At 46.6% G+C, this 18,982-nt stretch overlaps 2 protein-coding genes and 1 pseudogene across 7 annotated transcripts in view; all 3 read right to left on the bottom strand.

Annotated features, from left to right (window-relative positions):
• Nucleotides 1-1,156: 1,156 nt before the first annotated feature.
• Nucleotides 1,157-5,136, bottom strand: CCDC17 (coiled-coil domain containing 17). Of its 6 annotated transcripts, none has more exons than XM_037039508.1 (12): nt 4,840-5,135; nt 4,361-4,583; nt 4,115-4,277; nt 3,841-3,924; nt 3,627-3,745; nt 3,232-3,348; nt 2,858-3,006; nt 2,661-2,779; nt 2,315-2,518; nt 1,985-2,195; nt 1,805-1,915; nt 1,157-1,535 (listed from the first exon to the last, which is right to left on the bottom strand). In XM_037039508.1, the coding sequence occupies exons 1-12, from the start codon at nt 5,011-5,013 to the stop codon at nt 1,431-1,433; spliced, it is 1,779 nt and encodes a 592-aa protein (XP_036895403.1). In that variant the 5' UTR covers nt 5,014-5,135; the 3' UTR covers nt 1,157-1,430. The 6 variants fall into 6 exon arrangements, 5 of the variants coding, with proteins under 5 accessions (XP_036895403.1, XP_036895404.1, XP_036895401.1 ...); XM_037039509.1 differs by having other exon boundaries at nt 2,661-2,758; nt 4,840-5,134; XR_005065551.1 differs by having other exon boundaries at nt 1,444-1,535; nt 1,805-1,911; nt 4,840-5,136.
• A 5,482-nt stretch (nt 5,137-10,618) lies between these two features.
• GPBP1L1 (GC-rich promoter binding protein 1 like 1) overlaps nt 10,619-18,982 on the bottom strand; it is a 50,408-nt gene continuing 42,044 nt past the window's right edge. The window contains exons 9-12 of the mRNA XM_037039496.1: nt 18,721-18,879; nt 15,880-16,004; nt 14,905-15,007; nt 10,619-11,489 (exon numbers count right to left, since the gene is read on the bottom strand). Coding sequence (XP_036895391.1) covers nt 11,337-11,489; nt 14,905-15,007; nt 15,880-16,004; nt 18,721-18,879 — 540 coding nt within the window. The 3' untranslated portion in view covers nt 10,619-11,336. The remainder of the gene's footprint in view (nt 11,490-14,904; nt 15,008-15,879; nt 16,005-18,720; nt 18,880-18,982) is intronic.
• On the bottom strand, nt 13,641-14,860 carry LOC118982465 (proteasome subunit beta type-3-like; annotated as a pseudogene).

The following is an 18,982-nucleotide window of genomic DNA, read 5'->3' as shown; positions in this document are numbered from 1 at the left end:
GATTGAGTTGTATTATTTTCTGTACAGAAAGGTTGAAATATATCAACACTTGGAATTGTTACCCATCTGCAGTTTTGACTTCTCAAATAAAGACAGTAAAAAAACAATTCCTGGTCTGGATTTGTCTTTAAAGATCTTAAAGTGGGACCTTGGGCTTCCTGGAGCACTTCAGGGTGGGGTGTGTGGTGGAAAGGCAGAAACTGGCCCGGGGACCCTGACTGCTCATTCTACAGAATGAGCTTGGATACCTGGTACTAAAACCATCCCATTTGGCCCTCACCATGTCCAAGGCTCACCCTTAGTTTAAGGACCTGCTATGCACTAGGCACTATTGGCTCTGGATTCCAAACAGCCTGCCTTATATTACCTAAGGGGATTTAACATTGGACACATGGCTACTTGACTGCATGAGATGGATGGACATTAGGTGCATCCTGCTGTGTTAGAGGCAGAGGGAACCCTGATTATCAACTAAACTCCATTTTCCAGAGTTCCTATTTTCTCTACATCAGCAGTCCCTGACCCTTTTGGCAGCAGGAGCTGTTTTTGTGAAAGCCATTTTTCATGGGTGGTGGGGGAATGAGGTGGTTTTGGATGTTCCAAGCACATTACATTGAAGCCCAGGTCCTGCTGTGTGGCCCCGTTCTAAACGCCCATACCAGGGCCAGTCCAAGGCCTGGAGGTTGGGGGTCCCTGCTCTAAGTAAAGTGAGGTTTTCTGGGCTGGTTGTAAGTGGCTGCAGAATCTGGCTGTAAACTTCCTTCCCAAAGACAATCTTTCTTCTATTGCAAGTCCTGAAGTTTTTGTGTACAGAGAGGTCGTTGACATAAGAGTCTGGGTTCAGGACCGGTATACCAATATATAAAGTTTCAGCTAGAATTCACATGTGAACATCCTCTTCTGCTCTCTCCCTCCCCCCACCATAAACATTTTTGGGTTTGGACCCTGCCTCAATTAAATACACAAGTTTACAAGAGCTTCCTGTTTATGGGCCCCTTGAGAGCCTAGATGGCTTCCTGGGGGATAGCCTGAGAAAAAAAACATGAAAAGGGTGTGGCAATAAAATGGACTTCAGCAGAAAGGTATGTTTATTGAGTTCCTTTAGCTGTGATTAAAGAGTGCCCCCTTGGTCACAAAGAATTTCCTATATGCCAGGTGATGCTGCAAATACATTTAATAGTATGTTTTACAAAAGGAAAACAAAGGCCAGAAACTGGTTTACCATTTGGTAGAAATGGTAGAACTGTGGTTGGATCACATTTTGTGCTCATCAGCTTTTTGCCTCTAGACATTCCATCAGACAGTACTAAAGCTGCAGGTGGGGGAATAGGCCTCAATCTAGGCCCTCATCCTATACATGACAAGCTATTCATATACTTCTGGACTCAAAGGCAATGGGGGTGGGTCAAAGCTGGTGCCAGACATGCTCTTTATCCCTGACTGCTGCCAAGGGGCTCGCCTGCAGGAAGAGGGGGGTCAACAAAGCCAGTTGTTGGGGCAAAGGAGCTCGCCTCCAGAGAAGATGAGCTGGACACCTGTGAACAGGGAAGAGGCAGCATTTAGCAGGTTTATGTACAGGTTAACAGCACAGGTTCTGGGGTTGGACTGCATTACCTTAGAGTCTAGATGAACCAAGTTAACCCCACTGTGCTCTGATTTCCTTGTCTCTGCATAGCATGATGTGTGAGGCTCACAAGCCACAGAAAGAACATTTGGTAGTGACTTGGCCCATAGTGGTCAACAAAGCCTGGCTGTTCCAGACCAACCACATCCATGGCATCCCTAGCTCCATCTGAGCCCTCACCGGAGGTGGGTACTGGTACTCGTGGGCACTTGCTGGATTGATCTCTGCCAGTGCCTGAGCGGCTGCATCTCTTGCATTCACCAGGCGCAGGAAGATCTCAGCCTGACCTACCTGGGAAGAGGTGAAATGATACAGTATCTGTGCCTTCAAGTTGGCTTTATTCCCATTTTCCACACTTACCTGGGGAATTCCATTCAGCTGCCCAAGGCTAAGGCTGGGGTCCACAGGAAGGGCCCGAAGTGGGAGACGCCAGCGGCCACTTAGTACCCTCTGGTCCCCGTCAAAGAGCACCAGTGAGGCCCAGGCTTTTGGTTGTGGTGCCCTACCCCATGCCAGCCCCTGCCAGGCTTGTAGCTCACAAACCAAAGATACTGATGGTGAGGGTGGTAGCCTGAAACGGTGAAAAAGAGGTGTGAAGCCAGAATTAGCTCTACTCCCTAGACCTTGGCCCTCAGAGCCAGATGAGAAAACATGGCAAGGGCATGGAAGTCATCATTCCCACCTACTAACCTGGGTACAGGCTGCCTGCTGGCAAGGATGGCACAGCTGCCCACGGGCCCAGGAGCTGGAGGAGGGGGTAGGCAAAGGGCTGGGGGCAAAGCTGTGGTGCCTCCTGTATGCTGTCCATCTCGAGCCAAGCCAGTCATCAGTTGCACCCAAATCCAAGTAGCCTCAAGGCCCCGTAGGAAGTCATAGAAAATGACCAGGCCAGCCCTGGGAACACAGGTCTCTGGGCCTCTGCACACCCTCTCACCACATCCCCAAAGCCCCCTGTCATTTTTCCAACCCAAGCTGAACCTTAACCAGCTGTGGTGACCAAGTTACAGAGGATGTCAAAGGAGAGAGCAGGCCTCACCCAGGGTCATAGGGTGCAGGACCCAGAACATCAGTTGTGGGCAGAACAAAGTGTGGATCCAGGCCCAGGTTCCTGGTCATGGCTCCAGGAAGCTGCCACTGTGAGGAAGAGTCAAATCTCTAAAAAGCTCCCTAGGTGCCTCTGCTTTCCCAGTTACACAGAGCAGAGCTATCCCCACCCCAAGCCTTGGTTCTCACAGTCTTTTCTGTGCCACCGGAGAATAAGATGCCTCTGGGGTATGGAAGTGGTGGCAGTGGGGGAGCCACCGCCGGTGGGAGGCATGGGGGATATTCCCTTCTTCTCAGGTGTGGGCTGGGATTGGCCACAAACTGTGACTCCCTAGACCCTAGGAGCAGAGGAAGAGAAGGGCACCTGTGAGCAGAACACAGCAAGTGACTGGGCTGATAACCCCACCAGGAGAGCCATACCCCACCCCCCCTCCACAGGGACACATGGAGATGCACAGGGACATGGATGGGGCACAAGCAAGTGTCTCATCCCCATGCATGTCCTCCCTCTAACCCTGGCCCTCGGGGAGGGCTAGCAGGGTGGGATTGAGGTGCTCACTGACCCCAGGGCGCCGAGCCTGCGCTCCTCTGCATCTGCAAAGCCAGGATTTCTGTCTCCAGGTGCCGGTTTTCAGCCTCCACGACAAGAAGCTCCTCAGATGTGGAACCTGCCTGCCTTCCTGTGATGAACAAGTCTCACCTGAAACCTTTGACCTCTGGTAACCAGCTTGGTCTGGCTCTGAGCAGTTCTCTGACCTTAGAACTCTCTGGACAAGGTTGGGCTTGTTAAGTAGCATTCTAGTCAGGGCTAGAGAGGCCGCCCAGATTTTCTACCTCGAGGTTTTTGCTTAAGCAGTTTCCATGCTAAACATGCCCTCCCTCTCCACCCTTTTCTCCTTCCAACACTAGACCACTGCTTCTGAGACTCCCTCCTAGCTGCCCCCACCCTCACATTCACCCCTGCGGGCCCGCGACCGCTGAAGCTCCAGAGCTGACGCCTCCACTTGCAACTGCCATATCTGGCCCAGAACGCCAGGGTCCTGGCCCCCACCTCGAATGTAGGCCTCTCGCAGGGCTCTAAGGAATAGGGGGCAAGAAAGCAAGAGCGTCTTCTCAGTGAACTGCGCTTCCCCGCACGGCCGTCCCAGGGCCTCCCGGACCTCGGACCTCACCCGATCTCCGCAGCCAGAGTCCCTGGATTGGACTGCAGCACCGGACAACAGAGTTCTGCCCCTTGCCTGGAGTTCGGTCCGGTCCTGGAGTGGGGACGTTGTCACCGACCCACATCTCTGGCCTATCCACCCCTTCCCGAACTCACACGTGCGGCCTTCCCGCCGCTCCCAGACCTACGTCTTGTGTGCGTCCGGCCCCTCCCGGGCTCCCCAGACCTCGGCCCCACTAGCAGGCCCACGCGCGGGGCTCCGGGATCCGGCGCACGGGCCCCACCTGGGCTCGGCCTGCAGCTGCTGAACGCGGGTTCCCAACACCTCTAGAGCTCCCCTGGTTCGCCCGGCTTCGGCCTGGAGTTCTCGGAGCTCCCGCTCCAGGCCTAACAGGCGTGCTATACCGCCCCGGGTCCGGGCCAAACCTTGGAGGCGCTGGTTCAGTCCTGAGTACGGGACCAAGTGAGAATGGGTTCGAATAACTTCAGACCAAGGGAAGGGTCCCCCTTAGGCCCCTTCCTCCCTTCACCTTCGCTGCGTAGCTCCAGAGCCCTGCTCTGTGCCTCTGTCTCTGCCACACGCCTCGTGTGATTTCGGTGCAGCTCCCGCAGCCGCTCACCGGGGTTCCCAGCGTCCTCAGAGGTGAGACCCGGGGTGGGAGCCTTTGAGTGCCCCCTGGGCCCCGCTGGCTCCTTAGGAATCATTGTTATCCCGGGTTGCATTTCCTGCAGGTGGAGCCGCAGCCCCTGAACCTAGAATTACAGTAACACCGCGATCTCCCTGTAGGGTTAACCTGAGGCATTGTCTGTAGGTTTGGGGAGGATGCTCAGACTCAAGCCGGTGTGTAGCGTTGGGTGCACTTCCTCTGTTAGCCTCCTTAGAGCTGATTTGCTGGCCTCCTGGTCTGGGCATCCTTGGTGTCCTTGTGACATATCTGGGCACAGCCTGTGGGATGAGATTCCGAGGGCGGCCTGAATAATCACCCGGGGCCATGGAGGAGACCCTTACCATGGGACTGTGTGGTTCCGAGCCTTTTGAGGGCTGTGCTCCAAGTGTCACCTCCCGGGTCCATCCGCCTATGCAGAAGCGCTGAGTGTGAGTGGCCAGCAGGGCCGAGGAGCGGAAAACCATGCCGCAGGACCCGCAGGGCAGGAGCCCTGGCTCCCCAGAGTGGGAGGCCATGGGATGGAACCCCTTTCGTGACGCCAAGCCAAGACCTGAGGAAGACAGGACAGAGAGTAAGGGAAAGCAAAAGGACGATGACACAGGAAGCCAGAGGCAAAGAGGAAAGGCCGGGTCTATTGGGTCTCTATGGTGCCGTTTGTTTGGGGAGGAGCCTTAGCTCCCTGCACAACCACAGGCCTGGGCAGGTCAGAGGAATGGCTGTGGAAGGCTCTGTCACCTCTGGGAGGAGGCCCTGGCTTGAAAAAAAAATCACAAAGTCTGCTCCACCTCCTTGCATGAGACAGGCAAGTCTCTAATATGACACCTTGGTTTTTCTGCCTATATTAATAAAATCAAGGGGAACAAACAGTGCCTCCTAGGCCAATGGGGCTCATGTAACACACATAGTACATCACTGATCACAGCCTTTGACTGAGAAGTGTCATCTTTTATTTTTTAATATTTTAATTTCATGTGAATCACTATTTTAAAAAATTATTTGTTTTTAGAGAGGGGAAGGGAGGGAGAAAGGGAGGGAGAAAAACATTAATGTGTGGTTGCCTTTCACGTGGCCAGGCATGTGCCCTGGCTGGGAATCAACCCGGCAACCCTATGGTTTGCAGCCTGTGATCAATCCACTGAGCTATACCAGCCAGGGCAGGGAAGTGTCATCTTGTTCATCCTTGTTTTGTCCCAGTGGATGTGACCAAAGTTTGTGTCATTCTCCATTCCTTGAACACAGAGTATGAGCCTTCTGCCAGGAAACCACGTCTTTTTTTTTTTGCAAAAACGTTTGTTTCCATTTGGTTCAGGGCATGGGAGAGGGCCCCAGGGTGGTTAAAAGGCTCCATAGGGGCTGCAGGGAGGGGCTCAGGCAGAGCTTGACACCAGGGGATGCAGAGGGGCCTCTCAGAGGTCTCTGGGCTCCAGAGGCTCCTGGTCACGTTTGAAGGGGAGTCTTTTGAAGAGACACGCGTCCAGTCCAGCCTGGGGGCTGGCAGCCTGTGGAGGGCAGTCGGTTTTTGTCACCCTTCTCTTTGATATTTCACCTCATCTATCAGTAGGAAGTGGTCCTCCGGGAAGTAAAGAAATGAGGTCTTTGCTAGCTGAACCCAGGGCATGCAGACCCCAAAGGGCCAGGTGCACCTTGTTCTCCATGACCACGGAGGCTTCTATGCTGTCCTGGATTTTACCCCACTCATTTTGGAAAGGCTTCTGCATGTCCTGAAAGAGGGTATTGCTGCCTTGCTTGTTTTATGTCTTTAAGAGATGCTCGGTGCACTTGTGCTTCTCCTTAGCCATCTTGAGAAGTGGCCCTTGCACTGCAGAGCCACATCCTTGCATCAAAATAGAAGCTCAAAGAGAAGGTGTAGGAGGCCTGCAGATGCTGTTTAACCAGGTGGTTGATGGTGGCCTCCATCTTGGTGAAATTATATTCTGACATACCTGGGAGCTATGGCTGCTTGGCAATAAGGGGTTAAGTTTTTTTTTTTTTAAAAGGTGTAGGATCACTGAGGGGTTAAGATTTTAAGAAAAAGGCTGAGGATCACTAAGTTGGTTCTGAAAGTGGCAACTGGAAACGAGGTTGGAAGGTGGTGGGGGATGGAAGGAGGGGTGTCGCTAGGTCTGATCTGTCTAAACATTGTTGAAGCAAGAGACAGATCTGCAGGACCTCTCAGCATACTTCCATGTCTTTACCCTAGACTGAAAAGCTTTTCTTTGCTCTGGGCCTTTCTGGAAGCAACTATAGTTTTTTCATAACTAAGTCCCATTAAGGCTGGCAGTCTCTCCCTAACTCCCATTCTGATTCCTGTTTTTCCAGCTGGAGAGGGAAGATAATCACCACAGCACAAGGAATAAAGGGTTCTGAGAAAATATAATGGGTCTATCAGATGAAGGAATCAAATACAGAAAGATCCCCTTCACTTGACACCAGCCAGGGACCATGTAGGCCCATTCCTCCTGGCGGATCTCTCTACCACCTCTCAAAATACATGCATACATCAGAGGCAGGGGTTCTGAACTAGCCCCAGGTTCCTAAATAAAACCCCCTTTTAAACAAGCCAGGGACTTACACCCTGACCGATGTGGCTTAGTTGGATGGGCATCTTCCTGCGAAGTGAAGGGTTGACTGTTCAATTCCAGGTTGGGGCCCAGGCTCAGGTTGTGGAGTTCAGTCCCCAGTTCGGGCACATGTGAGAGGCAGCCGACTGATGTTTCTCTCTCACATAGATATTTCTCTCCCTCTCTCCTTCCCTTCCCCTTTCTCTAAAAAAATCAGTCAGTCAGTCAATCATTCATTCAGTCAGGGACTTACAGTACTTCCCGCCCCCCAACTCTTGCCATGGTATACAAGGTCGAGTAAGGTGTGACCAGTAGCAGCACTGCAGTTACGAAGTGTTTCCAAGTAAGTGATCTGAGTCCAGCTTAATTCCAAGTGAGAAAGTACATTTTTGGAAATTTGTTCTGAGAAAGCTAGTAAGTGGCAAAGCCCAAGACCAAACAGGTGGGATTATGTTCATCGCAATTTCTCATTTCCAGTTTAATACTTTGCAACAATTTGATAATACACCCATGTAACACTTAACGTGGGACTCTGTTCTGAGAAATGCCTCAGTAGGTGATTTCATCATTGTTGTGGACATCGGCGAGTACTCACACAAACTGAGATAGATGTATAGCCTACTACAAACCTAGGCTGTATGGGATAGCCTACAGCTCCTAGGCTACACACCTGTATTACATCACAAAATGAGATTAAATCAAGCACAAAAGAAATAAATTACATAATCAAGAGACACGGTAAAGCCCTGGCTGGTGTAGCTCAGTGGATTGAGCACGGGCCTGTGAACCAAAGGATCGCGGTTTGATGCCCAGTCAGGGCACATGCCTGGGTTGTAGGCCAGTTCCCAGCAGGGAATGCACGAGAGGCAACCATATACTGATATTTCTCTCCTTCCCTTTCCTGCTAAACATAAATAAATAAATAAAATCTTAAAAAAAGAGACATGGTAAGCATGATATGTATGAGGCTGCTGCCATCATAATATGGCTCAGTGCTTTATAGCACTTAAAAATATTTTATTTATTTTTGGAGAGAGGGGAAGGGAGCAAGAAACATCAATGGGTGGTTGCTTCTCACACACCCGCTACTGTGGACCTGGCCTGCAACCCAGGCATGTGTCCTGACTGGGAATCGAACCAGCGACCCTTTGGTTTGCAGCCCACGCTCAATCTACTGAGCGCGGGCCCGAGAACCAGAATCACTGGTTCGATTCCCAGTCAGGGCACATGCCTGAGTTATGGACCAGGTTCCCAACTGGGGGGCATGAGAGGCAACCACACATTGATGTTTCTCTCCTCCTGTTCCTTCCTCCCTTCTCATCTCTAAAAACAGATAAATAAAAATCTTTAAAAAATTAAAATTGTATTTTATCTATTACGCTATTACAGTTGCCCAATTTTTCCTCCTTTGCCCTCCTGCACCCAGCAGCCCCCACTCCCTCAGGCGATCCCACCCCCCCATTGTTCATGTCCATGGGTCAAGTGTATAAATTCGTTGGCTACTCCATTACCAGAAATGGAGTACTTCACATTCCCATGGCTATTCTTTAACTGCCTAATTAAAGATGAGGGGAGTACTTCTTACTCCCCTCATCTCTCAACCATTCCCCCACACTCTCCTCCCATCTAGCAACCATCAAAACAGTCTCTGTATCCATGATTTTCTGTTCTTGTTTGCTTAATGTTTTTTAAATTGTTGATATATATTTTTGTCATTTTAGTGTCAATCCTTTTCCTAAGATAAATCCCTTTAACATTTCATATAATAGTTTGATGATGATGAACTTTTTTAAAAGTAACACATTTTTTTTTAGATTTTATTTATTTATATTTTAGAGGGGAAGGGAGAGAGAGAAATATCAATGTATGGTTACCTCTGGTGTGCCCCCTGCTGGGAACTGGCCTGCAACCCAGGCATGTGCCCTGACTGGGAATCGAACCGCGATCATGTGGTTCACAGGCCCGCGCTCAATCCACTGAGCTACACCACCCAGGGCTGAACTTCTTTAGTTTTATCTTGTCTGTAGGTTCATGCTTTTCCGGACTTCGAATGTTTCTTGCCAATCCCTCCTAGCTTGCAAAGTTTGTTTTGAGAAGTCGGCTTATAGTCTTCTGAGAACGCCCCCGTAGGTATTCCTTTCTCTTGCTGCGTTTAAGATTCTCTCTTTATCTTTAAACTTTGACATTGTACTTTTTTAAAAAGATTTTGTTTTCACAGAGGGAAAAGGAGGGAGAAAGAGAGGAAAACATCAATGTGTGGTTGCCTCTTACACATCCCCAACTGGGGACCTGGCCCTCAACACAGGCATGTGCCCTGACTGGAAATTGAACCAGCAACCCTTGGGTTTGCAGGGTGGTGCTCAATCCACTGAGCCACACCAGCAAGGGCCAACTGTTGACATTTTAATTATGATGTGTCTTGGAGTGGGCCTCTTTGCATCCACCTTGTGTGGGACTCTGTGCTTCCTGGACTTGTATGTCTAGTTCCTTCATCAAATTAGGGAAGTTTTCTTTACTTTTCCAAATAAGTTTTCAATTTCTTGATCCTTCTCTTCTCCTTGTGGCACCCCTTATGCAAATGCAAATATTGTACTTAAAAGAGTTAAGTTGCCCCAGGCGCTGCTTATACTTTTTAAATTTTTTTGGTTTCTTTTTTCTTGTTGTTCTGATTGGTGGGTTCCTTAATGTTCCAAATCATTGATTTGATTCTCAGATTCATCCCCTCCACTGTTGTTTCCCTGTAAATTCTTATTTCAATTAGCGTATCCTTCATTTCTGACCAGATCTTTTTTATGCTGTTGAGGTCCCACATTCCTTAAGCATCCTTATAGCTAGTGTTTTGAAATCTGTATCTGATAGATTCCTTATCTCCATTTCGTTTAGCTTTTTCTGTTTTTTTTTTTTTTTTTTCCCCTTAAGATTTTAATTTGTTTACCCTTAGAGGGGAAGGGAAGGAGAGAGGGAGAGAAACATTAATGTGTGGTTGCCTCTGGTGTGTCCCCCGCTTGGGAACTGGCCTGCAACCCAAGCATGTGCCCTGACTGGGAGTTGAACCCTGCGATCCTTTAGTTTGCAGGCCTGTGCTCAATCCACTGAGCTACACCAGCCAGGGCTCTAAGGTTTCATTTTTAACGTAACTGGTTATTCCCTTCCCTACTAGACTGGCACCCCTTGCATCCCTCAGAGCCTTACAGAATGCCTGGGACACTAAAGAGCCTGAGTGTCAAATGCAAAACCTCCCTCCTCCATTGGTCACCCAGCCAGCACTGGCTCAAACTGTTTCCTCCTATGTTTTATTTAGCAGGAAGATTAAGCAACAGTCCTTCCGTAAAACATGTACATTGGTAAATACAGGGGTAGTGAGCAACAGTTTCAGGAAAGTTCGGTTTCTGATTTTATTACTGGTAATTTATTGCACAGGTTTTTCTGCATCAAAAAAGTAGCTGCTAAAAGGAGAAACAAGTGTGCATGAAATTTAGATGGTAGAATGCCAGATGAATTTCCCCTAAAGGAAACCACTCATCTAATTTTAAAGAAAACAGAGTTCTTACACAAGACAATCCAAACTGATGCAAAATATTTATTCCAAGTTAGTTATTTTATGCAGTAGTTCCCCCTCAAGACTTGTGATAACCACATCTTTTAAATCTGTAAATAATGTTATCAAAATAATCTTAATCTTTGAAATCTCACAAAAAATTTATGTTACAATCCACCCTGAATATCAAGGCTGCAAGAATAACACATTTCCTATATCCAAATATTTTACAGCTGTACCCAAAAAAAGGGGGGAAAAGAAACCCACATATACTTAGTTAAGGGCTAATGTTACCCGAGCAGCCAGAAATAAAATAAAATATCCAAATTATTAGCATTAATTTAATACAATTATAACTTCAATAGTCACTTTGTCATTGACAATGATTGCTTGAGCACAGGGGTGAGTGCCCCAAGGGCTGGTGGAAGCTGCTGCTGCAGACCAGTGCCGCCTCCTCTCTGCACTGCCAGCTCCCACTTGTGCATCGCCCCATATACACTGTGTGTGTGTTTTAAAAATCTTTCCCACCATACAAATTTCTATTAAGCAGATAACAGAACAACAACAAAAGCTAATAAACAAGTCAAATCTCTCTCTCTCTTTGGGATATGATTATTTCCCTTGTGCATGAAATATTCAACAGCAACATAAGAAAAGGAAAATAAGATTTCTTTTGTATATTCCCTAAGCACACAAAGCTGAGTTCATGGGTCAGATTTAACTGTGAACATGTATATGCCTACTTCCAGGCATCGTCATCTGATGTTTCACTGCTACTTGTTTCCGTGTCCGAGTCCTCAAACTCTGCTTTACAAGTGCTTCTCCAAGGGGAGAACAGGCTGGAACTGCGGCTCTGCAAGAAGCCATTCTTACCAAAGCCATTTCTTCTCAGCTGGTGTACGCATGGGACAGAGGAAAAAGAACAAAAAGAAAACATTAATATCTACACTGGCCAACAGGACTTGGGAAATCAGGTCTCAATTCAATTCCGGACAGAATGTAGAGGGAGGCCCTCCTACCAGATTAAAGTTTGGTAGCGGTGCTCATCAAACTTTCATTCACAAATGAATCTAAGGCTCTGTTTGAAATGCAGATGCAGATTCAGAATAACTTAGGTAAAATTGTGAGATTCCGTATTTCTACAAATTCTCAGGTGATGACAATGATTGGGAAACAGTTCTGAGCTGCAAGGTCTTTTGATCAGCTTGTATTTTCACTTTATAGGACACAGCTGTTATTTATGTTTTAAATATACACAACAGCAAAGACAAAAATAAAATATCTGGGAATAAACCTAACCAAGGAGGTAAAAGACCTGTATGCAGAAAACTACACAACACTGAAGAAAGAAATCAAAGAAGACACAAATAAATGGAAACATATTCCGTGTTCATGGATTGGAAGAATTAACATCATCAAAATGTCCATACTACCCAAAGCAATTTATAGATTCAATACAATACCTATTAAAGTACCAATGGCATATTTCATAGACATAGAACAAACACTTCAAAAATCTATATGGAACCATAAAAGACCCCAAATAGCAGCTGCAATTTTGAGAAAGAAGAACAAAGTAGGAGGGATCACAATACCCGATATCAAACTGTATTACAAGGCCACTGTAATCAAAACAGCCTGGTACTGGCACAAAAACAGGCACATAGACCAATGGAATAGAACAGAGAGCCCGGAAATAAACCCAAACCTCTACAGTCAATTAATATTCAACAAAGGGGGCAATAACATAAAATGGAGTAAAGACAGACTTTTCAACAAATGGTGTTGGGAGAACTGGACAGCTACATGCAAAAAAATGAAACTTGAGCACCAACTTACACCGTACACCAAAATAAATTCAAGGTGGTAAAAGACTTAAATATAAGCCGTGAAACCATTAAAGCCCTAGAGGAGAGCATTGGCAAAAAAATCTCAGATATTCCATGCAGCAATATTTTTACTGATACGTCCCCTAGAGCAAGGGTTATAAAGGAAAGAATAAACAAATGGGATCTCATCAAAATTAAAAGCTTCTGCATGGCTAAGGAAAACAGTATCAAGATAAAAAGAGAAGCAACAGCTTGGGAAAACATATTTGCCAATGATACCTCAGATAAGGGTTTAATCTCCAAAATACACAAAGAACTCATTCGACTCCACTCAAAGAAGACAAGCAACCCGATTAAAAAATGGGCAGAGGACTTGAACAGACATTTCTCCAAGGAGGACATACAGAGAATCCAGAGACACATGAAAAGATGCTCGATATCGCTAGCTATCAGAGAGATGCAAATTAAAACCACAATGAGATACCACTTAACACCAGTCAGAATGGCTATCATAAACAAAGAAACAAACAACAAGTGCTGGAGAGGTTGTGGGGAAAAGGGGACCCTAGTTCACTGTTGGTGGGATTGCAGACTGGTACAACCACTATGGAAAACAGTATGGAATTTTCTAAGAAAACTAAAAATGAACGTGCCTTTTGACCCAGCAATTCCACTCTTAGGAGTATATCCTAAGAACCCTGAAACACCAATCCAAAAGAACCTATGCACCCCAATGTTCATAGCAGCACAATTCACGATAGCCAAGATTTAGAAGCAATCTAGATGCCCATCGGTAAATGACTGGATCAAAAAACTATGGTACATTTACACAATGGAATTCTATGCTGCAGAAAGGAAGAAGGAACTACTACCCTTTGCAACATCATGGATGGAACTGGAAAACATTATGCTGAGTGAAATAAGCCAGGCGGTGAAAGACAAATACCATATGATCTCACCGTTAACAGGAATCTAAACAAACCAAACAAGCAAGCAAAATATGACCAATGACACTCAAATATGGAACAGGTTGACAGGGTCCAGAGGGGAGAGGGGAGAGAATCATAGGGGAAAAGGGGATGGACTCACATGAACAAGTATAAAGGACACATGGACAATAACTAAGGGTGGGGGGTGGAAAGGGGAGGGAGGCGGGGAGCATGGGGTGGGGGGCGGGCAGGGTTGGGAATATAAGACAGAAAGCTGTACTTGAACAAGAATTAAATAAAAAATTATTTTAAAAAAATATATACACCACAAGGTCTGTAGAGACCCAAAGTTCTTGCCCATTGTTGTAAACCCTAAGGTCTGGCAATATTTTACTCAGAGAAAGAATCTAAGCATTTGTTGAATAAATTAAAATTTGGCTTCTTGGCTCTGGCCAGAGTACCAGAGGAAACCCACAGGGCTAAAAGCAGCAGAGGGTGGGCTTAACCTCCTAGGAACCAAGGGCTCAGACCGTAGCTTTGGAACACAACCTTATGGTCCTGGATGAGGGTTAAAGCTTCCAGGGTGAAAGAACACACTATCTACTGAAATCTGCTAAGTACTGACCTGGTCTTTGTATGCAACCCTGGAGATCCCTATTGCCTAGGCAGATTTATTTTATTAGTATTATTTTGAAAGAAAACTATTTTATTAACAACAAAAAATGGGCTCTGGGAAAAGAGGATTAGTCCATTTCGGCCTTCAGTGTCCTGGTGATTTGTCCTTCTCAATGATACAGACGCCGACTCCCATGCCTGACAGTGCATCCACAGCATTCAGCATGGCTTGTGAGATGATCTCATACAGGTGTTCTGGATCCATGTTGGGCTCCCAGAGGGATTTGGGCACCCCGTACATTTGTTTTGTGTAGGTGCCACTGACCACAGAGTCATCAGTCACTGGGGCAGCCAGTAAGGTTTAGAGATCAAATGAAGGGCTTCAAGGTCTTCAGGTCCAACCCAACAAACTATGACTGGCTCAATGTATAGGGACCAAACTGCTTCTCACATAGGAGGTGGACCACCATGCTCATGAGGGTGTAGGGCTTGATCTGCCCACCTTTCTTGAGCTCATACTGATTCAATGAGAACTGGAGGGGCCGGGCAACAGTAAAGGTGTTGGTGGCTAGCCTGGCCAGGCTGATGTACAGCTGGTCACCCATGGAAAGATCTTCTGAAAATCCAGTCACCATCTGGGCCTGGATTCTGAAGTGCCTGTTAGCAGCAATGGCCACACAGTGGCCCCTTCATGGCCATGGTGACGCCTCCATTATAGCACATGACTGCCTACTGTGTAGTAGGACCGCCAACTGCCACAATACAGTAAATCTGTCACCTAGGCCGATTTAGATGTTCTTCTGTATTTCTACTATGGTAACTTTAGATTTTCTTTGCAAGGTCTTTTTTTCACACCCACTGGGCTCCCAAAGGGCAGCCTGACTCCTCATCCTCCTACTCATTAGCTGGCCTCCAGCAGAAGTTTATGACGTACCTGCTCAGTTTTCATGTGGAACTCTTTGAGCTCATCCTCTGTGAGGGGAAGAAAATTCTCATCGTTTTCAGGATACTCCTGCCATCCCATTGCTTTCAGTAACCTGGAGGAGGCAGGTTAGGCAAAGAAAACATGACAACTTTAAGCCGTAAGTAGGAAGCCCACAACTTTCCACAAAATACTTTCCTGCCAGGAACAATGGTACCCATTTGGAGGTTAGAAAAAAAACTTAGTTTGTCTTTTCTCCTCAATGGGATAAGCTTTAATTACTGCTATTTAGGTGCTTATGATTAACAGAAGGATCTCCAAGCTGCTCTTTGCGGAGCATAAGAACTACAGAGAAGAGAAAATAAAAGCCACAGAAAATAAGACAGCATGAAAAAAAAAGAAAGGTGCCAACCTGCAAGGACCCTCTCTGTCCTTTAGACAGAGGAATGCATCTCATTTTCGTCTTGTGAGCAAATCAGTACTTTCCACATGTACTCAAGTTCTCTTTCAATTTCATGGCATTATGGTCTCCATAATTCTGCAACAGCTAAGATTCCTCTGGACAGGGGCCTCCTTTTAGGAAGGCACTATCATACGTAGCAGGCCCCATGTGCCATCAGCTGCCCAGTGTCCAAAGCCCTCATTTAAAAAACAAGTTCCAGGTATGGGGGTCTCAAGGGTAACTATTCAGTTGGGCCATAAGTGTCCAAGGGGATAGTACAACAGTCCCAGGAAACAGGTTCCCCTTTCCCCTTATTGACTGGAGCCATAAACTGAGTCTGAAATTAAGCTGCACAAAAGAACAGTGTGAAAAAGCTGGTTGAGTCTATGAGAAACAGGCCAATTTGGGGCACACCAAGAGAGTAAGTTAGGGTGCTTGTGGGACTTCTCTGTGTATGCTGCACTCAATCTGAAATGTTGTCTTAAATACTGTCTAGCTCCTCGCAGGCCACACATAGCACGGCCTGTGACCTGATCCTCACATACCTGTGCTCTGCTTCCAGAGATTGTGAGAGGACCTCCCCTTCCTCCTCTACAGGGAGAGGAAGACCATTCTGATGACAGCCTTCTTCTCCATTTTCCTTTGGTTCAGGTGTGCTGTTTTCCTCCAACTGCAATAAAGAAAAGAATACAGTTGGTTAAACAATCCTCTGTGGCAAGATAAGCAATCTACAGAACCCTCGGAAATATTACAAGAAGACAATTTCAACCCATAGGATTTCCCCACTTAAAAATGAGGACTTGCTTACCTTGCTAAGATTTCCAAGGGATACCAACTGGCTACCACTTACAGGTTATGTCAACTGTGGCAGAAACTACTAGACACCTATGTTCTTACACTGCAACAAAATATAATGTGTGACAAAAGCTTCTACAATTTACCAAGTTCTAACAGAACTGAACACTTCAAGACCTAAGCAATGCTGCTGTGTTTAAAAACACCAAGTTCCAAGGCAACTATCATTAAAATAAGCCCTAATTTGAAATCTGTTCGCCCTGGCTGGTGTAGCTCAATGGATTGAGCGTGGGCTGTGAACAAATAAAGGGTCACCAGTTCGATTCCCATTCAGAGCACATGCCTGGGTTGCAGGCCAGGTCCCCAGTGGAGGCCACATAAGAGGCAACCACACATTAATGTTTTCTCTAACTCTCTCCCTCCCTTCCCGTCTAAAAATAAATAAAATCTAAAAAAAGAAATCTGCTGAACAATGGATTAAACTCATGCTACCACAGACCATCACTCCTATAGACACGTCTCTCTACTTTAAAAACACTCGCTATATCTTTGTTCTGAGACAAGGGGAAAAGAAAGAGAGAAAAAACAAAAACCAAACAAACCAAACCCCCCCCCAACCAACCAACCAACCAACAGGACTTCCGGTCAAGATGGAGGCATAGGTAGACACACTGTGCCTCTCTGCACAACTAAAATTAAGAACAAGACTTCTGCCAAGATGGAGGTGTAGGTGGAAACACTGTGCCTTCTCCCACAACCAAGTTTGAACACAACAAAGGTTTGGAGAACAAAGACACAGCCAAAGAACAGAAAATTGAACTATACGAAGTGCGACAACAACGAACCCTTCAACTGGACCGGTAAGAGGGGCGGAGCGAGCAGCAGAGCAGGGTCGGGCAGGAAGGATCCCCTGACCCAGGCGCACAGGCAGCTCTGCCTAGGGCTGACCCAGTGAAGGCTCAGGGAGGCAGGCTGGCTGTAGTCACACATTCGAGCACAGATAAACCAGCAAAGGAGTGAGCAGTGAGATGGACCGCGCAGGCCCCAGTGGGTGAACCCAATGTTGGGCTGACCATGGTAGCACATTTGCCCGCAGTGGGACAGACCACAGCCTGCGGTGGTAGCGGGAGGCAGCAGAGGGAGCCTGCCATTGCTTTCCTTTGGTCCCTCCCCCACATACAGTGTCACAACCCAGGGACTGAGTGGCCCGGGCCTTGTGAACACCTAGGGCTCTGCTCCTCATAGGTAACAGGCACGAACAGTCCAAAATATGGCTCAAGAAGAACGCAAAGCCCCAGAGCCAATAACTCTAAGTGACCAGGAAATAGCCAGCCTCTCAGATGCACAATTCAAGACACTGGTGATCAGGATGCTCATGGAACTGGTTGATTTTAGAGGAAATTAGAGGGGAACATATGAAGACTAAACTGATTGAAATGAAGGGAAATGCAGAGGAAACCAACAGTGATGGAAAGGAAACTGGGACTCAAATCAAGGAGGTGGACCAGAAGGAAGAAAGAAACATCGAACCAGAAAAGAATGAAGAAACAAGAATTCAAAAAAATGAGGAGGCTTAGGAACCTCCAGGACATCTTTAAACATTCCAACATCCAAATTATAGGGGTACCAGAAGGGGAAAAGAAATAGCCACGAGTGGAAAACTTGTTTGAACAAATAATAAAGGAGAACTTCCCCAGTCTGGCAAAGGAAATAGACTTCCAGGAAATCCAGGAAGCTCAGAGAGTGCCAAAGAAGTTGGACCCAAGAAGGAACACACCAAGGCACATCATAATTATTTAGCCAAGATTAAAATGAAGGAGGGAATCCTAGAAGCAGCAAGAGATAAGGGGACAGTCACCTACAAAGGAGTTCCCATCAGACTGTCAGCTGATTTCTCAAAAGAGACCTTACAGGCAAGAAGGGGCTGGAAAGAAGTATTCCAAGTCATGAAATCCAAAGACCTACATCCAAGACTGCTTTATCCAGCAAAGCTTTCATTTAGAATGGAAGAGCAGATCAAGTGCTTCCCACATAAGGTCAAGTTCAAGGAGTTCATCATCACCAAGCCCTTATTACATGAAATGTTAAAGGGACTTATCTAAGAAAAAGATAAAAAAATATGAACAATGAAAGGACAGCAAACTCACAATTATTAACAACCACACCTAAAACAAAAACAAGAACAAACTAAGCAAACAACTAGAACAGGAACAGAACCATAGAAATGGAGATCACATGGAGGGTTATCAACAGGGAGTGGGAGGAGGAGAGAGGGAGAGAAGGTACAGAGAATAAGTAGCATCGACAGGAAGTAGAAAACAGGGGGAGGAAAAGAATAGTATGGGAAATGTAGAAGCTAAAGAAATTATGACACATGGACATGAACTAAAGGGGGGGATTTGGGTGGGAGGGGGTGTGCAGGGTGGAGGGAATGAATGAGGGAAAATGGCACAACTGTAATGGCATAATCAATCAAATATATTTTTAAAAAACCCATCTGAAAAACCAACCAACCAACCCCCACCCCCCCAAAAGCACACATGTAACATAGGAAAACACCTATGCTGCCCTAGAAAAACCCTCTCTCTTACATCCTCCAGCTTGTCACAGTCTCTATTCTCTGAGAAGTCTCCATTCCGGTCGTCCTTCAGAGTCTTTAGAAACTCGCTTTTCCTGTCGGTAGTTCGGCGGGTCAACTTGGTCAGACGAGACGAACTGATCTCAATTGGAGGGGTGGTGCTGGACGGACTCTGTGCAAACACCAGAATTAAGTTGGTCCTGACAGTAAACAGTAAGAACTGGGATTCTCTGGGTCACTTCTACATGGTACTCATTTCCATAATCTGTTAGCCT

The sequence above is a fragment of the Sturnira hondurensis genome, unplaced genomic scaffold (genome assembly GCF_014824575.4).
Source record: "Sturnira hondurensis isolate 20B ecotype Veracruz unplaced genomic scaffold, ASM1482457v3 Scaffold0025376, whole genome shotgun sequence".
Classification (NCBI taxonomy): domain Eukaryota; kingdom Metazoa; phylum Chordata; class Mammalia; order Chiroptera; family Phyllostomidae; genus Sturnira; species Sturnira hondurensis.
This window is presented reverse-complemented; position numbering and strand designations above follow the sequence as displayed.

What these genes read in the sequence shown, in the direction of transcription:
- CCDC17 (XM_037039506.1), bottom strand. Translation starts at nt 5,013, where the DNA reads ATGGCCTCCCACTCTGGGGAGCCAGGGCTCCTGCCCTGCGGGTCCTGC. An exon ending in ACTCTGGCTGCGGAGATCGG is followed by an intron (nt 3,746 to 3,840) that starts GTGAGGTCCGAG and finishes CCTATTCCTTAG; the next exon opens with AGCCCTGCGAGAGGCCTACA. An exon ending in AGTACCAGTACCCACCTCCG is followed by an intron (nt 1,536 to 1,804) that starts GTGAGGGCTCAG and finishes CCCTGTTCACAG; the next exon opens with GTGTCCAGCTCATCTTCTCT.